Source organism: Gigantopelta aegis, chromosome 13 (assembly GCF_016097555.1).
Source record: "Gigantopelta aegis isolate Gae_Host chromosome 13, Gae_host_genome, whole genome shotgun sequence".
Lineage (NCBI taxonomy): Eukaryota > Metazoa > Mollusca > Gastropoda > Neomphalida > Peltospiridae > Gigantopelta > Gigantopelta aegis.
Genome location: NC_054711.1, coordinates 20002124 through 20026130, shown reverse-complemented (window position 1 = coordinate 20026130; position 24007 = coordinate 20002124). Strand labels below are relative to the sequence as shown.

At 38.0% G+C, this 24007-nt stretch overlaps 1 protein-coding gene across 1 annotated transcript; it reads right to left on the bottom strand.

Moving 5' to 3' along the window:
- Positions 1 to 1394: 1394 nt before the first annotated feature.
- On the bottom strand, positions 1395 to 7921 carry LOC121387814 (kelch-like protein 2). The gene is made up of 2 exons (XM_041519031.1): positions 7859 to 7921; positions 1395 to 3982 (listed from the first exon to the last, which is right to left on the bottom strand). Exon 2 carries the CDS (start codon positions 3955 to 3957, stop codon positions 2374 to 2376), a length of 1584 nt encoding a protein of 527 aa, XP_041374965.1. The 5' UTR covers positions 3958 to 3982; positions 7859 to 7921; the 3' UTR covers positions 1395 to 2373.
- Between the last annotated feature and the right edge of the window lie 16086 nt (positions 7922 to 24007).

Genomic DNA, 24007 nt, shown 5'->3' with positions numbered 1-24007 from the left:
TCAAGGTTATACAACAGAGCAGAAATAATATTTACGAAGTCCAAACGGGTGCGTTCCCTGTAAGCCTTCCAATATGTTTCTCCCTGATATCTCTAAAATCCTAGCTATTTATCATAAAAACAGAATATCGCCTGGGGGCACATCGCGGTACCGAATACCTAAAAGTGATATTTCCACAGCGAACAAGACGGGAATTTTCTCTTAGATGGCCAGACTCACTGTCGCCTAGTCTAGTCGCCTAGCTATTTATCATAAAAACAGAATATCGCCTGGGGGCACATCGCGGTACCGAATACCTAAAAGTGATATTTCCACAGCGACCAAGACGGGAATTTTCTCTTAGATGGCCAGACTCACTGTCGCCTAGTCGCCAAAATCACGGTCGAAAAAACCGCACTCGCGGAGGTATTACGTAACTACTGGTCACATGGCCTCCGCACCTGCTCTGGGTGTGTATTGAAAACAGCACGACCACCGTCGCGCAGAGGTATTACGTAACAAAGTGCCCACCTGGTCTTAAGTGCATATTGGAACTGCACACGGCCCTCTAAAACAATTAATATCGCCACAGGCGAAAACAAAATTAAGAGCATGTTCCGTCACACATGAAAAGCAATTGTGTCATTTCCGTATTTGTATTGTTACGAGCGTCGTCTCAAAACAAATGCCACGTATCGGTCTAAAGTTCAAGTTTGATTTGTTTAACGACACCACTAGACCAGTTTGATGTTACTAATCATCAGCTATTGGATGTCAAAGATTTGGTAATTTTTAGCAGTCTTACCGCTACATTTTCCATTAGTAACAAGAACTAGTTTACATGCACCATCCTACAGACATGGTAACGCATACCACGACCTTTGATATACCAGTCGTGGTGCCCTGGAACGCTTTACCACAGGGCTGCGTCCTGCCCCCGTATCGGACTAAGCTTATGGAACAATTCGTATAATTTGTCATATATCCCATATTATTAACAAGAACTGTTTACTTAAAATAGATTACTAGACATGTAAATAAATGTTGTTGTTCTTGTTCAAGAATAAAACACTGTTTTTTCAGACTGAAATTAATTAACAAACCTTGCAGTGTATCTATCATATGTACAAATCATGCCTCAAAACAAAATGGCTGTATCACAATGCAATTCCCGTAAATTATGTTTTTATGTCGAGACGTAGCCAAGTGGTAAGACGATCGCTCGATGCGCGGTCGGCATGGGATCGATCCCCGTCCGTGGGCCCATTGAACAATTTCTCGTTCCAGCCAGTGCATCACAACTGGTAAATCAAAGGCCGTGCAATGTACTACCCTGTCTGAGGAATGGTGCATACAAAAAATCCCGTGCTGCTAATCGAAAAAGAGTAGCCCATCAAGTGGCAACAGCGGGTTTCCTCTCACAATATCCGTGTGGTCCTTGACTATATATCTGGCGTCATATAACCGTAAATACAATGTGCTGAGTGCGTTGTTAAATAAAACATTTCATTCGGTTTTTTACAACACAGGATGGTCTATTTTAATGAACAGACCCTGTGGTGTACTGCAGTACATGCAATATGACAATAATAGGACGTTGTACACATGGCAACTTATATGTGGTGTACTGCAGTACATGCAATATGACAATAATAGGACGGTGTACACCTGACAACTTCTATGTGGTGTACCACAATACATGCAATGTGACAATAATAGGACGCTGAACAATTGCCACCTTATATGTGGTGTACTGCAGTACTTGCAGTATCACAATAATAGGACGTTGTTCGCCTGACCACTTCTCAGTGGTGTACTGCAGTACATGCAATATGATAATATGATGTTGTATACATGTTAACTTATGTGTGGTGTACTACAGTACATGCGATATGACAATACTAGAACGTTCTACACCTGACAACTTGTGTGTGGTGTACTACAGTACATGCAATATGGCAATACTAGGATGGTCTACACCTGGCGACTTCTCTGTAGTGTACTACAGTACATGCAGTATGACAATACTATGACGCTATACACCTGACAACCTCTCTGTGGTGTACTGTAGTGCATGCACTATGACAATAATAGGACGCTATAAAGCTGACACCATCCCTGTGGCGTACTGCAGTGCATGCAACATGACAATGTGTCGTTGTACAACTGACCATTTCTCTGTGGTGTACTGCAGTACACGCAATGTGACAATAATATGACGTTGTACACCTGAACACTTCTGTGCGGTGTACTACAATGCATACACTATGACAATACTAGGACGTTGTACACCTGACCACTTCTCTGTTGTGCATTGCAGTACATGAACTATGACAATAATAGGGGGTTGTACACCTGAACACTTATCTGTGGTGTACTGCAGTACTTGCAACATCACACTAATAGGGCGTTGTGCACCTTGCCACTTCTCTGTGGTTTAGCAAATGTACTCTCTTCCTCTGTCCCTTCAGCCAAGTTGAATTTACTGATTCTGTCTTCTGTAAAACACAGAAGGTTTCCATGTATGTGAACGATACCAAAATTACATTGAAATGGTTTCCTCTTTACAACGAGTTTATTCTCAATGTGTATTTTGCCATTTACATCAGTGACTTGGATGTGCATCACGTTGCCATCAGTGTCTACGAGATATACATCTGGTAGGTGAACAGACCCTCTTAGCGAATCGGTGCTACAGGGTAACCTTGTATCCAGCTTGGTGACAGTACGGGTTCTAGTGTTAAAGCATTGGATGAGATCTGACGACCTAGCGGTTATGTATCCTCCCATAACGAGGATGTCCTCACCAACTGTAACAGAAAAAGCATGTTCTCTGCACAGTCCCAAATTACCAACCACCTTCCACTTCTCCTCTCTCTCGGTCTTCTCTTCTATTGCACAGGTAAGCTCACCGCTTATTGCATACACTTTAGAACTAGCTGTGGCTGAACCGTGAGACCAGTGTCGACAGTTAAGACCTGGACCTCTGTTCCACACTTTTCTAATGATGTCATACACTAGCGTACATTTGTGTTGTTTAAAACCACCAGTGACGTAGATCTTGTTATCCAAACTCGTTGTTGAATAACCCCATCCAGGATTCACTGGGGCTGGCGGGACGTCTTCCCACTTCTCGTCTGACGTGAAACAAGACAGAAGTGACCTGCCGTTATGGTGACTGATGAACACACGAGGTCCTTTGGCCAAAAACCTCGTTGTGCTTGTAATTTGTGGCAGGGAAGAACATATAACTTGTTGTATCATTTTCCTAACAACGTTATTCTCAATAACAATATTTGTAAACACAACTTCATTAACCAGAAATCGTCGGTCAACAATATCAAGTCGCACATTATGAAAAATTACTTGAACGTCATCTGCATCTGGGTTATTATGTTCAATCCACTTCATGGCGGCTTTCAGAATGTCATCTTCTTTACATTTCAAGTCATCTTTTGAAATGATTTCCAGAAGTTCTCCTTTTGAGAGGTGAATAACATGTTCCGTTTTGACAAAATCAGCTAAGTTATCAGTCAAACAAGTGAATGCACGTTGGGACAAATCAAGGAAATGGTAGAGTCTCAAGGTTCTCCACCAAGTTAGACATGTTTCAGTAGTCATTACCAAACTTTGGTTCAGGTAGATTTTACAGCTTTCTTTGATGGGATCAAGCTGCATCATCTCGGCAGCATCTAAAATCTGCATGCAGTTGTCTTCATCCACAAGGTTCATTTTGCAGAAATACATCTTGAGAATGTCCTGAAACACAGACTGAGACACTGATGGAAGTTTCACGGCGCCCGTACGACTCTCTGCTATGTCTGATGTAAGCATGGCCCGGAAGTAAGGTGAAAGCGCCGCCAGAACGAGCCGACTTCCGTTTGTTGCCCCATCCTTACAAAACACCTGTATGTCACTGAACGAACCGTTGATCATCTCTTGATGAATGTTCTGCAGAATTTGGGTTTGAACGTCCATCGTTGTAAACAGCTACTGAAGAGAACTGAAATTAAATAACATTTTGAGGTTGATTAGAGGAAAAAGTAATTGCAGTTTTCTAGAAAGCAAGGGCCTGTATTTATCATAGAACTTAAGTATTGACTAAAGTGTAGCTTAAGTTTCTGAAAGTCTTAAGCATAAGAGGCGTGGAAGGAGGGGTCAGGGCTGGAGCAAAATCTCAAAATCGGACCAAAGGATAGTGATATTCCATCCAAACAAGCTGGCCTGAAACCTTTTCACCATGCATTTCCATTAGTCTACCCTCAATAGTAGCTGTAACCGATGTAAAAGCTGACTTTGTGAACGCTATATACATGTAGCTGGTTGGCAGTAATGCTAATATGAATAAATGTTATCTAAATTCAGACATTTTCGTTTAATTTGGGCAGAAATTAGCCTGCACCACCTCAGAAAGGGAAACCCATTCGCCTATGCTGAACGTGGCCTAGTATATGTCAAACACTCAAGTTGATATGCACCAAACAACTTTAACTATAAGCCAGTGATCGTTAAGGATGTCTTTCCAATTCATAAACATGAGTTGGAAGTGTTTTGTCTTCTTAAATTCATGATATCATGTGACAAACAGTTGTTATGTATGGATGGACTATTTCATGTTTATTTAACATCAGGTAGCGGTAATACAACACATTTTAATTATTGTTTTAGCAAGCATTTACCTAATATGTGTCGGTGTGAAACTTCCAGCATTTCGACAACATTTAGTTTCCGCTACGATTTAGCCAATGGATTGTGTTACCACACTGGCTGTAAGATAAATACCGGCACACGTTACGTACATGTTTACGAGTGTTGCTAAAACACAATTACATATTTGTCAAAGTCACAGCTGCATTAACAGTAACTAGACCATACCTACATAACACAAGTTTGCCATATGATATTATCACATTTTTAGAAACTAGTTCCACCTGAGTTTTATAAATAGGAAATATTTTAAAACTTTAAAATATGTCAAAATGAACGCTAGTTTATTATACATTACTTGCAATGGCATATGTATGGCATCCATTTTGTTTTGTGACTGACGTCAGAAATACTAGAATTGAAGCTAGTCAGCAGATGGCTCAGACGTTAAGTAAACAAAATCCCACACACCTAATATGACATATTTTTTAAATGAAACTTAATTCAAAATCATAAAACTTTAAACCTTATTAATGATTTAAGTTATTTGATAAATAGAGGACACGTTTATTATGCTGTCTGTCGAGTGTACAATATTCATGATCATAGATAGCGTAAGTTTAAGACGGCCATCGTTCAAAACTACCACTCCCAAAAAAAAAAAAAAAAAAAAAAAAAAACATAAATAAATACATAAATAAAAAAATTAAATAATAATAATAATAATAAATAAATAACTTGTAGTAAATGGCTTTGATTTACTACTGTCGACCAGAAACAAAATGAATGTACAAGTGTTCAATGTATGTAAAATTAATGAAATATGGAAACTAACGATGGAATACCTGTAATAGCCGAACGTATCTTATACGGTCTAGAAACTAGATCATTTCAATTCAATTTATTGCACAATGTCAAACAAAATGGTGTCAACAAACAGATAAAAAAACCGATACAACATCAATAACAGCAGCAGCAACAACAGCAATTAATAATAATAATAATACCAATATGAATGTGCAGGCCAGACGGAGACACATAATGTGTAGTATATTTATAGGAATAACATAGCTATATAATAATAAAGTATATTACAAGACTAGAATGGTCAAAGTACACATGCACTTGGAAATAATAGCAAGAACAAGAACGTTACAGCCGTCAATAAATGTTAATACATGGTTAAGAATGTCAAAGTCATAATTATTGTATGACATAATAAATATAAATAGTAAATTGGTATTTAGAGTAGAGAAGTCGGAAAAGGAGTTTAAATAGTTATCTTCAACATAATAAATAGGACAGTCTAAAAAAGAAAAATATTTTCTACAGCTTGGGAATTACAAACAAAACAAGTCTGTTCTCTGTTTTTCAGGTTTACACAATCGTCCAAGATAAATATGAAGATTGTGTGCATTAATTCTCAGTTTAGTAAATTGTCTTCGTTATTCGAAGTTTGGTGTGCAGCGCAGGTAGTTTTCTAATTCAAAATCTGATTTAAATAGACTGTGTGTTTTGAGTTTAGAATCATTGTTGTGAATAGTATCTGACCGGAATGTTATATATTGCAAATTGAGTTCCTGTTTTATCTTACGTGTATCTCTGTGAGACTATAAAGAACATTAACTGTCCCATATTTGCCTAAAGCCGAAATCGATCCATATCATTTGTATATGAAATGTACAGTTTAAATTAGACGAGTTATTAGAGTAATGTGATTCCATGTACGCTTTATGCACTATTGGCGACATGTTCCGAATCTAAACCAGTATTTAGCTGCAAGGGGTAAGCATGTAATACGAGGTGACTGCTGGCCAAGCTCACCGCGTATATCATCATGGATGCTTCTTTTGTTAACACCAAACATATATATATAATTTTACTTGAACACTTTCAAATGTAGTATTGTCACATATATATTTGAAACATCAACAGTCTACTCCTTTAAGCTAATAGGTGCTCCAAACCTCAAACCAATACATTAAAATGGGACAAATTAAGCACTGAGATAACTTTAAGGCTGTCAGTATATTGTTTCTAGCATCAAGTTGAGTTTAAAGATGGCTTTGATAGCCTGATCACAAAGTCTGTCATATGCGCTTTTAAATTTACGGGAGGCAGTAAACAATATACCTAAATAGCAATAAGACGCACAAGTGTTGATAACAATTCTATCGTATGTAAAACGATTTATTTTTATGAGCGCGCCACCTTTGTTGAATACAATAATATTTTGTTTTGAAAAGTTGACGGTAAGCCCCCATTTTTACAGTAGGTACTAAGAGAAAGTTTTGCAATCCTAACTGAGATTTTGATAATAAAACAAGATCATCAGCAATCCTGATACTACTTAACTGTGTATCATGTAAAGACACCAGGTCACAGTTTGGTGTAAACATATCCAGTAGATCACACACATACAGGCTGAATAGTTGTGGACTCAATACGCATCCTTGTTTAACTCCAACATTAGGTTGGCCATTGTTGCTGTGATAATTAATCAGTTAAATAGAATACTGGACATCAGCGTACAAACTTGTTTAAAGTGTTTTAAAAGCTACCACCTATGTCTGCAAGTAAACGTTTCCCGTGATACAGAATCAAATGCAGCTTTAAAGTCAACAGCATAAATATGTATTTGGTTCTTTAGTATATTATTCAACCAAGGTTTTTAATGCATATATGTGGTCAGCTGTCCGAGAAGTTTGAATTAGATTGTGCGACTGCAAAATCACGGAGCCTATTATGTAAGATACCAAAACACAGTTTACACAGATTGCTTCCTACAGCGATACCTTTATAATTACCTGGGTTGTATTTCTTTCATATTTTATGAAGGGATGTTATGAATTTTGGAAAATGCCGTCCACCAAAATGACGTTGAAGATCTTACACAGCACATGAACTATTTGTGATTGCCAGTTTTTAGCATTTCATTAAAAATAATATCTAGACTACGTGATTTGTTATATTGTAAGTAGGAAATAGCTTTACAATTTCGTGTATATATAGAGAGATTTATTTAATTCATTGATTATTTTGTCCTTATTTGTTGCAATGTTTCGGTCATTTGTCGCAATTCTGCAGTTGATTCGGTTGAGTGTTCAGGAGGACTTGTGCTCTCGAACTGTTAAGACTGGTACCATGCTCTCCTAGGTGTATATTGTAAACAGTTGAAAGTGTTTTTATTTGTGTTAAAGCCAACACGTATTTTTAAAAGTGCTGTACTTACCTCCGCTGTTATTGCAGAGCTAATAAGCTGGTCGTCACGAGACTCCCGCACTGCAGCTAGTAACGACTGTCCTCTGAATTACAATGATCAGGTGATTCAACAGGAAGAACCACACTAGCTAGCTATGTTTTGAAAAAACAAATGTGTATTGAAACACGATCTGTCAAGTTAGTGCTTCAGCAAACTGTAAACAGCATAAGTCACCGACGCAGTAACGCACAATCGCAATAACATAATAGAGAACTTTGACCTCGAAATAAAACATGAGATATGTACTTATTGTTCTTCTGACCAACCTCAGTAGACTAGTTCAGAAGCCAAAACATCTCAGACTGCTGGATACTCGGAACCCGGTTCTTACTCAGAGTTTCAAGAACAGTATCGGGATGTGTGTTGAAGCCCAAAATGCCCCAATTGCCCAAGATCTTTTAATTGGGACATCTTGGGTCAATATATGCCATGTACTGTGTTATATGCGCTTTAATTGTTCAATTGTTTTGTTTTGTTTATCGACAACTCTAGAGTGCATTCATTAATTAATCATCAGCTATTGGATGTCAAACAATTGGTATTTACGTTGAGAGGAAACCCATCACATGTTTCCATTAGCAGCAAAGGGCTTTTATATACACTTTCCCACAGAAAAGACGGCACGGTTCCAACTCAGAGTGAGCTTTAAGAACTGGGTGAGGTAGTGGAAAGTTACTACACCGAATCACTAACCACTAACAACTACTACAGTTCACTTGCGATTAACGGGAACATATGACGTATCATGTAACTATATAATGAACAGTTAAAGATCATATAAAAACATATTATTTGGTCTTAGTCTCACAAAAACTAAAACATTTTTTTTCCAAAAACTAAATATTATTCGACATTTAAACATGAATTTCATCTTCAACGCATATATTACTGAGCATAGGGTAGATTCGCTCATCAGCACGAATATTTTCATAATACCCTGGTTTCATATGTATCTTGCAAACCCACACCTAAAGTTGGAGTAGTTACTTCTGTACTTATTTCAAAATTGCATTAACCTTATTTAGTTTTAAACAAGTCATAGGGGCGTAACATTTCCAACATTATTAGCAATGCTATGAGCACAATAATTATATATATATATATATATATATATATATATATATATATATATATATATATATATATATGAGCACAATATGCCATTATATATATATATATATATATATATATATATATATATATATATATATATATATATATATATATATATATATATATATACATATATACAAGCTTCGATAACTCGATCTTGAAGAGGACGAGGAAATAGTTCGAGTTTCAGGTTAATATCGTACCTCTGAACTCTGAAAACTATACATCCCCACTTTAAAGGCGAATTAATATATTAGTCACCTCACCCCACGCCACCCCATCTCATTCCATCCCACCCCACCCCAGCTGTTGGCATCTGCGACGTCTGTGGTACATTAATTTTCCGTATATTGTAAATGTAATTAAATAAAACAAAAAGATAACCCAGATGAATTTGAAATATATGCTTGGGCATATAGGCTACATGTATTTATTGACAGAAAAAATTAAGGCATTTTCATACATATAGGCCTATAAATAACAGAAAGCAATGTTGACATATTTTACAGATGTCAGAACATGGCAGAACGTAACTACCAAAACACCTAATGTCGAATAACACTATAAGTGCATTTGTTTTACACACACGTATTTACGCTTCGCACCTCTACTTTTTTTCCCCAATCTGGCCAACCACCCCTCTTTCTGGGCCCTACGTGAGATTGCTTGGATGACAAGAAAGCAGTACTTTTATAAACCGATCTGGCAAACCCCACGTTACCGGGTCTTCCTTCCCCAGATTGTTCGATCTGTGATGTATCACTTTTTTAACATAACTAAATGACTGGTATTTGATAAACATTAACTGATATATAAATAGAAAACTAAAATTTGAAAATTAAAAAAAAGAAAAAAAAAGAGCGCTAACAATTATTACAAATGCTCTTTGACGTTCAGCAGACTGTGTCTGTAATTAAGTATTACGTAGCGAGGCTCTCCATAAAGAACGAAGACCGACTACCAAACACAGGATCATTCCGTTCCGCTTAGTCGGCGATATATTATTCTGTAATTGTCACCTCAATCCTCAACTGCCAAGACCACCCGAGACAGGCGCGCTTCGCTTGACTGACATGATTGACAATGCATTCGTCTTTAAAATACTATCCGCAACGACAGTTTGATCAATCCACACGCGTCGAGTTTTAGAGGTGCATACTCTATAAATAATTAGGTTGAGAGATCGAATTTATCGAGTTTTCGAAGTTTGAGTTTTCCAAGGTTGTTATTACTAGTTTATATAGCAACTCGGCCGGGACCGTCGCTTCAAATCGAGCTTGCAGATATTTCCTGGGTATGATAAAGTACATACCTAACACTGCGGTATACGGCAGTATGGGCTGATTCATTTAATGGGGTCTCAGTGGAAATATATATATATATAGCGTTACTAATTACACTATTATACTCCATAGTTCACCATAGTTCAGCCCAACATGTAGTAACATAAATAGCTATTGAGTTATACACGTCTGTGTATAGCTTGCAACCCATTTATTTACATTTGTGAAAATGAATAACACTGAATGTGCCATTGAGGTTTTCTTGCGCCATATATTCCGACAATCCAGAATAACTTAGAAGTCGCACACAATCGAGACACAAGAAAACACGAACAGTTTCATTACCCTAACCCTAACCCTAACCCTAACCCTAACCGTGCCTAGATTGGTAATGCATATATGTAAATGAGAAGAGGCCACAGGGACCGCCATAGTTAGCTGTTAACCAGTCCATTTATAAGCTGTTTAGTCTTACACAAATCGATACATTCGAATAAAAGGCACGTCATACCAGTGTCATGTATCCATTCTGTCTCATGCCTTCCATGTTTTACCACATACTTTCCTGTCATGTCATGACGTCGCTTCAAATGCGTCATTACGCTTGTTATTGCACGTATGCTTCATATGATTATTATTAACTCGGTTATGTTGAACCATATGGATAATAAAAAGTGTTTTTGCCCACTGGACAGGGTTATCCAGCTTTTGCACAGGAGCCGGAAAAATATGTCTGACCCTAGGGCTAGATAAATCTGTCAGACCCGAGGACTAGGCGATTTATACATACGCGTGACGTCATAACTTATGTTTTACAACGATTGACGTCATAGCTCATGGTTTTTAGAATTGTGTTTGCCATTTCACGTTGTATCATTGTTTTAAAAATATTTTAAAAACGTAATATTTTCAACTTTATATTTATTGGTAAGTTGTTACATTGTTATGTCGTTGCACGAGGTGGACTATATTTTCCCCGCGTATGATTAAATGAGTGTGTAGGTAAAGTGTTTACGAATCGTTCTATAATAAACAAACCATCGTTTACAAAATTAATGTTTAGTTACTGAAATTAAATGGGCATGAAAACGAAGCAAACACCGTTGTGAGGTATAGAAAAGGCAATTCCAACCATCGGGGCAAAGTGTTTTTGTAAACAAAATAGAAGAAGTCAATGTTATGAGGTGATCAATAGCACCACTTCCTCTTCTGGATCCGTTTTGTTCTTCAACTATGTCACACCTTTGTTCTTAGCCCACCAAGCAAGCAAAGTATTTAAAACATTACAGTACACTTTGAAGGAAGGGAATGCTTTATTTAACGACACACTCAACACATTTTATTTACGGTTATATGGAGTCAGACATATGGTTACGGGTCACACATATATTGAACAGCCAGGAGTCGATTCAGAACATTTAAGAATACTGACAAAAAACCAAGAACACTCCACGGTCTCAGTACGTTTATCCAATAATCATCAAGAATTCTTAAATCAGGTCCATTCGGGATATAATTCGTGTATTTGAGACTGGGGTTTTAAGAAATGCCTTGGTATGAATATCGAAATAGCAGTAGTGTTGTATATGTCATTGTGTATTTACTGGCAGCGTTTGCACGAAGATGCTGCGACGAAACTTTGTATATAGTTTTATCAATTGCATAGTTTTGCATGCATGGCGACTGAACCATTTTTCACAAAGATATTACCCTTGAACACAGGATATTCGAAAATGTGTTGGGCCCGGTAGAAGACATGTATTGCTTCAGCAGTACTCTGAGACTGTTTGTTAAAGGCATATTGTCACAAACCACTGACCTGTTTAAAGGCATAGTGTCACAGACCACTGACCTATTTAAAGGCATATTGTCACAGACCACTGACCTATTTAAAGGCATAGTGTCACAGACAACTGAGCTATTTAAAGGCATATTGTCACAGACCACTGACCTGTTTGACGGCATATTGTCACAACCCACTGACCTGTTTAAAGGCATATTCTCACAGACAACTGACCTATTTAAAGGCATATTGTCACAGGACACTGACCTGTTTAAAGGCATATTGTCACATACCACTGACCTGTTTAAAGGCATATTGTCACAGACAACTGAGCTATTTAAAGGCATATTGTCACAGACAACTGAGCTATTTAAAGGCATATTGTCACAGACCCCTGACCTATTTAACGGCATATTGTCACAGACCACTGACCTGTTTAAATGCATATTGTCACAGACAACTGACCTATTTAAAGGCATATTGTCACAGACCACTGACCTATTTAAAAACATATTTTCACAGACCACTGACCTATTTAATTGCGAAGAGTGGGGTCTATTTTGTAATGGTTAAACTAAACAAAGACAGTAATAGCAATGCAATGCATGTTACTTCTTGTCTTAATAAAAAAAAAAAAAAAAAAAAAAAATGAAAAAAAAATTGTACAGAATTGAACTTACTTGTTTGGTTAAGCCCCCAATATGGGCATATTTTGTTTTTCAACTGATGAAGTAATGCGCTCGCCTGATACGCCATCGGTCTAGGATCGGTCCCTGCTGGTGGAAGCATTGTGCTATTTCCCATTCCTGCCAGTGCTCCAAACATTGTTCAACACAGACTCTGGGATGCAACATATAAAACTTTCTTTTCAGTCAATCGAAAAGAGTAGTCCAATGCATTGAGGCAGTGGTTTTCCTCTGATGATTTGTGTGGTCCTTAACCACATAACCGTAATTAAAATGTGTTGAGTGCGTCGTTACATAACGCATTCCTTGCTTACTTCCATTAGTCCACATAGTTCACTCGTATAATTTTTATTTTAATTATTACCCCAAATCAATCAAACAATGTCAAGGTTGTGGAGTCATGAATCACTGCCTTATAGTCATAGTACATGTTGTAAGGATATGCCATGAATAAAAATTAAGTAAATACAGAACTATAATATGAACAATGCATATTTCCAATGTTCTGCAATAGAGAAAGTGACGTATACTGCATATGTTTGAACGTTTTAATGTTTCATTTTAGATCATTGTGGTGGTGAACAAAAGGAGAAGAAAAACAGTTGTTTGTTTAACCAATCTTATAAATAGGGACACTATTACTAATATCTAATTTAATCATTCAATACACTGCAATCACACACACACACACACGCACGCACACACACACACACACACACACACACACGCGCGCGCACACACACACACACACACACACACACACACACACACATTCACACACATATACACGGACACATTCTTACGTCATTTGGATATCGCAGTTTGCATTAAGCTTGAGATTATATATTAAACAGATTATTACCTTCATGTTTTTAGGTATCGTCAATATCATATATTAGGACTAAAAACATTGCATTACGCTCGCCAGAGGCTCGCATAATACAATTGTTATTCTTAATATAGGATATTGACAATACCTAAAAACGATTTGGTAATAACACACACATACACTCGCTCGCGCGCACACACACATACAGATACATATAAAACAATCACCTTATCGGCACTAAATATGCCGATGTCACGATGCGGCAAAACACGCGCAATGATGTCAGCTAGTTTAAAGCGTTTCCGTTACGTATTTCTGGTTTCAAACATTCTGGTGTTAAACGTGTAATAAAATGGTAGTTTAATGCAATACATTATAGATTGTTTTACAGAATATATAAAACTTAGTTTTTTCAAAATTATCTCTAAACTGTGAATAAAATAAACAGGTAAAGCAATAACTAGAACAGTAAAGTAGTTTACGTTTCTATATACATGAATGTGTAGCCGATGTAGGCTATATCGAAAATAAAGGCTTCTAAAGACCGCAAAATAGCTGGGGTAATAAATAGAATAACAAACTCGGTACCAGTTATTATCGTGTTTATGTCCCTCGTAAAACAGTTTTAACTTATCGCGAGGTTGTCGTGATAAGTGAAACTTATTTCACTCGGGACATACATTTGATAATAACTGGTAACTCGTTTATCCCCCCCCCCCCCCCCCCCCCCCCCTCTCTCTCTCTCTCTCTCTCTCTCTCTCTCTCTCTCTCTCTCTCTCTCTCTCTCTCTCTCTCTCTCTCTCTGATATATATTATAGACAGGTAGATGAGTATGTTGATTGATTGATTAATCATGATAATTGTCATCATCATCATCATCATCATAATAGCAATCATCTGCATCATCATAATAGACACCGTCATCATCAACATCATAATCATAATAGTAATCGTCATCATCATAATAGTCATCGTCAACAGCATCATAATAGTCATCGACCTCATCATCAACGCCATCATCAGCAACATCATCATAATAGTGATCGTCATCATCAATATGATTATAATAGTTATCATCATCATAATCATGATCATAATAGTTATCGTCATCATAATCATCACCATGATCAAAATAGTCATTATCATCATCAACAGCATGGTCATAATATACATCGTCATCAGCATCATCATAATAGTCATCGTCGTCATCACCATCAGCATCATCATAATAGTCATTGTCATCATCACAATAGTCATCGTCATCATCATGATAATAGTCATCGTCATGGACATGATCATAATAGTCATATCATCATCATCATAATCAGTTATAATCAACATAATAGTCATCGTCATGGACATCATCATAATAGCCATCATAATCATCACCAGCATCATCGTAATATTCATCATCATCGTCATCATAGTAGTCATCACAATAACCATCGTCATTTGCATCACATTAATCATTGTCATCATCGTCATCATAACAGTCATCGCCATCATCGTCGTCATTATCGTCATCATAATAGTCTTCGTTTTCATTATTGTCATCTTCATCGTAATAATGTTCGTCATCACTAATAAACCTAGTTACAATATACGATATTATTTTAACGACACCACTAGAGCATATTGATTTATTTATTATCACCTACTGGATGTCAAACTGATATCTAGTCTTAGAGATGGAACCCGCTACATGTTTCCAATAGTAGCACGATCTTATCTATATATTTCCCCTAAAGAAGAGTACACACCATGGCTTAATATAAGAAAACAATAATATTATAATACAAGTATCAAACTTTATTACTTAACATTTCCTGGTATATTTCTCGTTCTAGCCAGTCTTCCACAACTGGTGTAACAAATGACATGGTGTGTACTATCTTGTCTGTGGGATTATGCATACAGAAATATCCCAACAGGTAATTGGAAAGAGTAATCCAATAGGTTAATGAATTGTTTTAGTTTGAAAAGAAAGGGGCGGGATCTAGGTCAGTTGGCAGAGTGATAGCCTTAGGTGGTTTGGTCGTAGGGCCGATTGGGGGTAAGCTGTGGTATGAGCTGCCTTGTTTGTAGGGAAGTGCATGTAAAAGACTTGTTAGTACTAATAGAAAAGTGTAGTGGATTTTCTCGAAGGGACATTTCACAATTATTAAATTTGTTGACGTCCAGTAACTTGCCATTAATAAATGTGGTCTAGTGGTGTAGTTAAACAAAACAAACTATAACATTGATAGAGTAATCGACTATATTCGATTAATTCTGTAACACTAGACGTAAGTTTTGAAATAAACGTGTGTTTGATATTGACGACGTGCGATTATGATCTAATACGCATCATTACAACAAATAACGATGCACTATGCCAAAGGTTATGGGTTCGAAACCAGGCCTAGACATCATTGTGTACTGTTTAAATATGAATTTGTATTCACTTAATGGAAATCCACTTCTGGCTTGATTCAGTTATTTGGTATGGGAATGTTCTCTTACGTCGTGTGGAAGTTTGTTTTGTTTAACGACACCACTAGAGAATATTGACATTACAAATTTATTTCTGAAACAAGTTTCTCAGTAATGTAATACTCTTTCAACAAGGATAACACTTGCGTAAACAAAGGCACCTTGTTCGATAGTCGTGAGTTACACCTATAACGTGGTGTGATCAAAATTAAATGGTTTAATATCATCTACCCTCTTTTTATACCAAACATTATTATTTGATATTCGAAAAATACACAGAATCCTGTAGTGTTACAAATCCATTTTTCTAAATTCTTCCAAATATGTGGACATTTTACGAATAAATAGTCTATAGTTTGTTCATCGAGTTTTCAAAAAGTGCATAATGAATCATCGCGTAATCCAATTTTATACAGATATATGTTTGTGGCCGTTATTCTATGAATACTTTTATACTGAAAATCAATTAGTGATAATTGTTTGGTACACAGTCTGGGTGTTACGAATATATATTTTTTCATACCAGGGTGTTATTTTCCAAAATTGTGGACCAGCGAGTTTGCGCTGTTAGCACGGCTGTGTTTGTGGAAAGAATATTAGTAAATAAACCACAACGCCCAATGTTCAGGTATATTGCGCATTAATGTTTCATAGTCTAAAAACGTCACAACGATATTATATTTTTGCTTTAAGTCTATACAAGGAATAATGTGTCCCGTTTCTGAGAGAATATCTCGAATATGTATAATACCTTTATTATACCATTGTTTAATAAATGACGTTTTGTTTTTAAAATAAGCATTATGCCATAACCGGTAAGAGGGACGTAGCCCAGTGGTTCAGCGCTCGGTCGATTGGGCTATTTCTCGTTCCACCCAGTGCATCACGACTGGTATATCAAAGGCCATGGTATGTACTACCATGGCTGTGAGCTGGTGCATATACAATATCCCTTGCTGCTAAACCAAAAGAGTAGCCCACAAAGTGGTGACAGCGGGTTTACTCTCTCCTTATCGGTGTTGTTTTTAACGATATGTTTGGCGCCATATAACCGTAAATAAAATGTGTTGAATGCGTCGTTAAATAAAACATGTCTTTCTTTCTTTCTATACTATAACGACTCATCGATTATTTGCTCTAAGTCTCATTTTTTATATTTTGTCTTAATTCCAAATAGCAACGGATATCCACCTGTCAAAAGATTAATGAACAACCATGTTACAAAACGCGATCTACCACAATCCCATTATTATACATACAAATAAACTGTGTTCCTGTATGTGAATAAAAAAGCCAGTAACACTGTGATTAATGGCGTAGCCTTGTAGTGTATCGCCTGTCATACTGTCAGGACGCCGTACACGTTACCAATTCTGGGTGGTTTTGGGAATGTACACTCTTCTTCTTTCCCTTCAGGCAGGTTGAATTTCACGATTCCTTTTTTTGTAAAACACAGCAGGTGTCCATGTCCGAGAACGATACCAAAGTCAACACAAAATGGTTTCCACTTAGCTGTTAGTTTATTCTCAACCTGGATTTCTCCATTTTTGTCAGTGACATGGATGACCATCACGTTGCCAAAATTGTCCATCAGATATACATCTGGGATGTGAACAGATCATCTTAGTGTATTGGATGTACAAGGCAACGTTGTATCCAGCTTGGTGATAGCGCGGGTTGTAGTGTTAAAACACTGGATGAGATCTGGCATGTTGAAGTTTACTTGTCCTCCCATAATGAGGATGTTCAGCACCAACTGTAACAGGAAAAGCAAGCAATCTGTTCAATCCCAAATCACCAACCAACTGCCATTGCGCCTCACTCTCGTTCTTTTCTTCTACTGTACTGGTATCCGAACCGCTTATTGCATACACTTTAGAACAAGCTGTGGCTGTACAGTGATACCAGTGTGTATGGATGAGATCTGGACCTACGTTCCACACTTTTGTAATGGTGTCATACACAAGTGTACATTTAACCACCAGTGATGTAGATGTTGCTATCTAAACTCGCTGCTGAATAACCCCATCCAGGATCTACTAGGGCTGGCGGGACGTCTTCCCACTTCTCTTCCGACGTGAAACAAGATAGCAGTAACTTGTCGGTGTGTTGTAGTACGAAAACATCAGGTCGGTTGGCAGCAAACCTCGTTGTGCTTGTACGTTGTGGCAGGGCTGAACATAAAACGTGTTGTATCATTTTCCTGACAGCGCTATTCTCAAAAAACTATCTTTGAAAATCCTACCTCATTAACAAGAAATTGTCGGTCAACAATATCTAGTCGAACATTTTCAAAAATACTCTGGACGTCCTCCTGCTCCGGGTTATTATATTTAATCCACTGAATTGCGACTTTCAGAATGTCATCTTCGTTACAGGTTAAGTCATCTCCAAAAGTTCTGCCTTTGACAGCTGAATAACATTTTCCGTTTTAAGAAAGTCCGCCAAGTTATCAGTAAAACAGATAAGCGCCCGTTTGGACAAACCAAGGAAATTGTAGAGTTTCAGGGTTCTACACCAATTTAAACAATTCTTAGGGGTTAGGTCGAGATTTTAGTCCAGGTAGATACTAGACAGATTTTTGATAGGATCAAGCTGCATCATCTCGGCAGCGTTTAAAATATGCATGCAATTGTCCTCGTTTACAATATTAATTTTGCAGAAATACATCTTGAGAATGCCCTGAAACGGAGACAGAGACACAGTTGGAAGTTCCAGGACGCCCGTCCGCCTCTCTGCCATGTCTGATGTAAGCATCGCTTCGGAAGTACGGGGAAAGTGCCGCAGAACGAGCCGACTTCCGGTTGTTTTCCCACCCCTACACATCACCTGTATGTCACTGAACGAACCATTGATCATCTTATGATGAATGTTCTGCCGAAGTTGGGTTTGAGCGTCCTCCATTGTAAACAGCTACTGAAATTATTTTCATTAGCGAAACAATTAATTGCAATTTTGCACAAAGCCAGAGCCTGTATTTTTTTCTAAAATTGAAAAGTAAAACACTTTAAGTTTGTATTTATCACACACCTTAACTTATGAAGTTTGTTTTGTTTAACGACATCACAAGAGAACATTCATTAAGTAACCATGGGCTGTTGGATGTTAAACATTTGCTATGTTTGTCTGGTAGTCACCAGAGGAAACCCATTTAACTTTCCCTAGTATATCAAAATATATTTTATATGCACTTTTTCACAGCTACCAACAAAACAACAGCAACAACAACAACACACACACCACCACACACACACACACACACACACACACACACACACACACACACACACACACACACACACACACACACACACCACGGCCTATGACCAGTGGTGGTGCTCTGGTTGTAACGACAATAAACACAATCAGTGGAATGCATGTACCGGGGTGGTTTGATCCTGCCATGCAAGCAGCTCAAGCGAGAACTCAACCGACTGAGCTAAATCCCGCCTTGAAAATTAAATATGTTAGAGAGAAACACGTAAAGTTTCATGTCGTTAAGGTAGTTTTTCCTAGTGACAGGTGGAACTGTTTATTTAAAACAATCTTGTAAATGTACTTTGTCTCCCTACTCCATATAAATGAAGATTAACATGGGAGAGATGGATGGTAAAGTGCATAACATGTTTTATTCGTGCTGTTTAAATAAGAAGCCGCTATAACTGGTTTTCTGTCTTTCTCCCTCGGAAAAAAATGTTAAAATAACAAAACAGCCGTAGTATAAAATGTATGAAAGGGGGTCTGGACTGTGGCAAGCGAACGTTATAGCGCGGTCGTGTCGTGATCACACAGAAACATATTGAAAACAGATGAACATTTTTTTTCTTAACTGGAGCATGGTTTTGTATATGTTTGTATCACCAAACAATTGAGGATAGACATGTCCACAATACGGAATATGTTTCAAGCACATATGAACCGAGGGAGGGTGGGGGTGCAGATGCGGATCTAGGGGGACCAGTTATAATGTTATTATATTTACTTTCAATTGTTTACGATCCCCTCCAAACCACCAAAGTTCCATTGGCATTCCACCTCATGTCATTGACGCCCCACCACAAATGGATTTTCTGGATCCGCCACTGGGGTGTTGTCCTGCTCTATATAAATTGACATTAAAATATGCCTCGTGCCCCCACTAGAGACTATGTTCCTTGCACTAGAGGTTGTGTCCCACCCTCTGTCACACAGGTATCGTTTCTAAATTACCCTCACACCTGAATCCCGATACTAACATGTGAAATATAAGAAACTCCAGCCACGACCCGCAATGCTTGTTATCACCTTTCCCGCCCGAGACAAGACATGCTGAACACAATCTGTGACATTGTTTAAAAATCGAAATGTGCTGTTTGACAATAAATTGTTGGTGTAAACTATCAACTCGAAGTATTAAAATAATGTTTTGTTAGAGCTAATGCGTATTATATTTACTAACAGTGTATTTAGGATTAATAGAAGTCGTTTACTTACCTCTACAATCAACAGACAAAGGAAGAAAGAAATGCTTTATTTAACGACGCACTCAACACATTTTATGTACGGTTATATGGCGTCAGACATATGGTTAAGGACCACACAAATTTTGAGAGGAAACCCGCTGTCGCCACTTCATGGGCTACTCTTTCCGATTAGCGGCAAGGGATCTTTTATTTGCGCTTCCCACAAGCAGGATAACACAAACCATGGCCTTCTTTTAACCAGTTATGGATCACTGGTCGGTGCAAGTGGTTTACACCTATCCATTGAGCCTTGCGGAGCATTCACTCAGAGTTTGGAGTCGGTATATGGATTAAAAATTCCATGCCTCGACTGGGATCCGAACACAGTACCTACCAGCCTGTAGACCGATGGCCTAACCACGACGCTACCGAGGCCGGTAATCAACAGATTACTGAGGCTGGTAACACAACGAAATGGCTGTCACGAGACAGGTGACCCAGTGTCTGTATATCTCGATCACGAGACCGTCACCAGGTTGTTAGGGCTGTTCAAACGATCACAACACAGATGAATCAAGTGGTGCGCGTTTTTCTTCAAGTCTCAGTGTGACCAATTCAGGTACGGATCCATGACTGTGTTAAAAGAGATGCAGTGTGAGCGCGAAGGGCGGGTCCTGGTTGGAGTTTCTAGGTGTTTGGTTACAACCAGTCGATGAAACCGCTACGCTACATGTATATGGTCTGCGTTCATACAAACTTCAATCAGGATTCGAACGCTCGTGGGTGATGGCCGAATGCGAGCGCCCTGTTTCGGGTGGGGTGGGGTGGGGTGGGGGGGGGGGGGGGGTAGCTAAATAGATGAAACATTTAAACGTAGGCCAGAGCATGGTTAGATGTGTTTGAACATGATTTAATTATTGGTGTGTGTTTGAACATGATTTTTTTATTGGTGTGTGTTTGAACATGATTTTTTTATTGGTGTGTGTTTGAACATGATTTTATTTATTGGTGTGTGTTTGAACATGATTTTTTTATTGGTGTGTGTTTGGACATGATTTTAATTATTGGTGTGTGTTTGAACATGATTTTTTTATTGGTGTGTGTTTGAACATGATTTTTTTATTTGTGTGTGTTTGGACATGATTTTATTTATTGGTGTGTGTTTGGCCAGTTGTAAGTGGCGGGACGTAGCCCAGTGGTAAGGCGCTCGCTCGATGCGCGGTTGATGTGGGATCAATCCCCGTCGGTGGGCCCATTGGGCTGTTTCTCATTCCAGCCAGTGCACCATGACTGGTATATCAAAGGCCGTGATATGTACTACATTATCTGTGGGATCGTGCACATAAAAAAATACCTTACTGCTAATCGAAAAGAGTAGCCCATGAAGTGGCTACAGCGGGTTTCCTCTATCAATATATGTGTGCTCCTTAATCATATGTCGTTAAGTAAAATATTTCTTTCTTTTTGTTGACCAGTTGTGGTATATTGGTTGAAACGAGAAAAAAAAGAGAAAACAAAGGACGAGCGCTCAACCGACTGACCTAAATCCCGGCCAGCGCCTAACGTTTGATGAATGTGATATGAGAGAAGGAACCATTCAAACAGTCCGCGAGCGTTCACCTTTCTGAACACGCCCCAGAATCCACTCTTTACACAATGGCGACTGATGATCCTAGTTTTAGACAGTGTAAACTATGTTCGGCTGTTACTGGTATTGCGTGGTTAATTTACATATTACATACAATACATACAACTACACGAGAAATGAGAGTTGTTAACTTGTATTAATAAGTGAAAGTAATTATTAGTATATTTTATTATTAGGTTTTTTTTTCATTAGTATTTTTATTTTATTACGTCCGTTTCAATCCTCGCCTGAAATACAACCGACCTTTGAACGATTTAGACACAAATGTTTTGGGGTTTTTTTTTGCTGTTGTTCTGTTTGTTTGTTGTTGTTTTTTTATTGGTTTATTTTTTTTATTTACAAAGTAAAAAAATACATGAGACCCAACATTTATAATGTATGCATGATTCCATAAGTTATCAGTAGTTGCCCCCACCCCCAACACCTTCCACCGGACAGGATAGCACATATCACGACGTTTCATGCACTGGCTGTAACTTGACCGTTTAATAACGACGTCAACAACGTTTGCATCGATGCTCCCATATTTTCAAAACTTAAGATTCAGTATTTTACAAGTACAAAGGTAGCATTATATGTTGTGAAACCCGACTGCATGTAATATATTTTGTCATGTCAAACTACCTGAACTTGATAAACATCATAGGCGTACGGGCTCCTATTTTTGCGAGGGTGTGTGTGTGTGTGTGGGGGGGGGGGGGGGGGGGGGGCACAGACTGGATTTTGTCAGAATAAAAAAAAAATGCCCGAATCTGCATAGGAACATTTATTCACATTAACATTACTGCCAAACAACTGTATAGGGATACAAACGAATAACTACGTTTTTTTACATGGATTATGACTAATTTCGAGGGTAGAATAATAAAAATACATGATAAAAAGGTATCAGCTTAGCACGATGGCCATGGTATGTACAATCATGTTAGGGGTTGATGCATATAAAATATTCCTTGCTACTAATGCAAAAAAAAAAATAAAAAAAAAATGTAGAGGCTTTCCTCTCTAAGACTATATGTCAAATTGTCAAACCTTTCACATCCAGTAGCCGATGAATAATAAATCAATGTGCTGTAGCTGTGTTTGTTATCATCAATATCAATAAGGAGAGGGCTGGAGGCGACTCGAGCTAATTGCTATAATACAGGAGAATCGAGTGGTGAACGTTTTATTTCCACACCCAGGTGCGGATCTAGTATTAAATAAATCGGGGTGGAAACATGGTGGGATTATTTAGGATAAAACTGTTCTTGAAATCTTCATTCTTACGTAAAGTACTGGGACGGGATATAGTTGAGTCGATAGAGCGCTTGCATAAGGTGCTTCGGGCGCAGGATCGAACCTCCTCAGTTGACCCATTATTGGACCGTTTTTGTGTTGTTGTTGTTGTTGTTTATCCGTGACGTCAGTGCCCCCACGTATGGCATATCAAGAACAGGGGGGTGTGCTGTCTAGTATGTGGGGGAAATGCATATAGAAGATACCTTGTTGCTAATGAACAACATGTAGCAGGTTTTCTCTGTCAACATTAACCAATGACTGATTAGTTGTTCTAATGTTGCCGTTAAACAACACAAAAATAACTTTTAAGTAAATTACTAGTGAAAGTAAATTTACCAGGCTGAACTGGGGTGGGGCTGTGATAACCGTCTTCCACGTACCGTTTCTTACGCACCTCCCCTTCAATCCGCACCTGCTTTCCATACACCTTATAAATAAAACCCTGAGGTTCCTACTTCGATGTCCCACGACTGGTATATCAACGACCGTGATATGTGTTGTCCTGTCCGTGGGAAAATGCATGTAAGAGATCCCTTGTTGCTAATAATAAAAACAAAACGTTGCTGGTGTATTGAGACTAAT

What these genes read in the sequence shown, in the direction of transcription:
- LOC121387814 (XM_041519031.1), bottom strand. Translation starts at nt 3,957, where the DNA reads ATGGACGTTCAAACCCAAATTCTGCAGAACATTCATCAAGAGATGATC.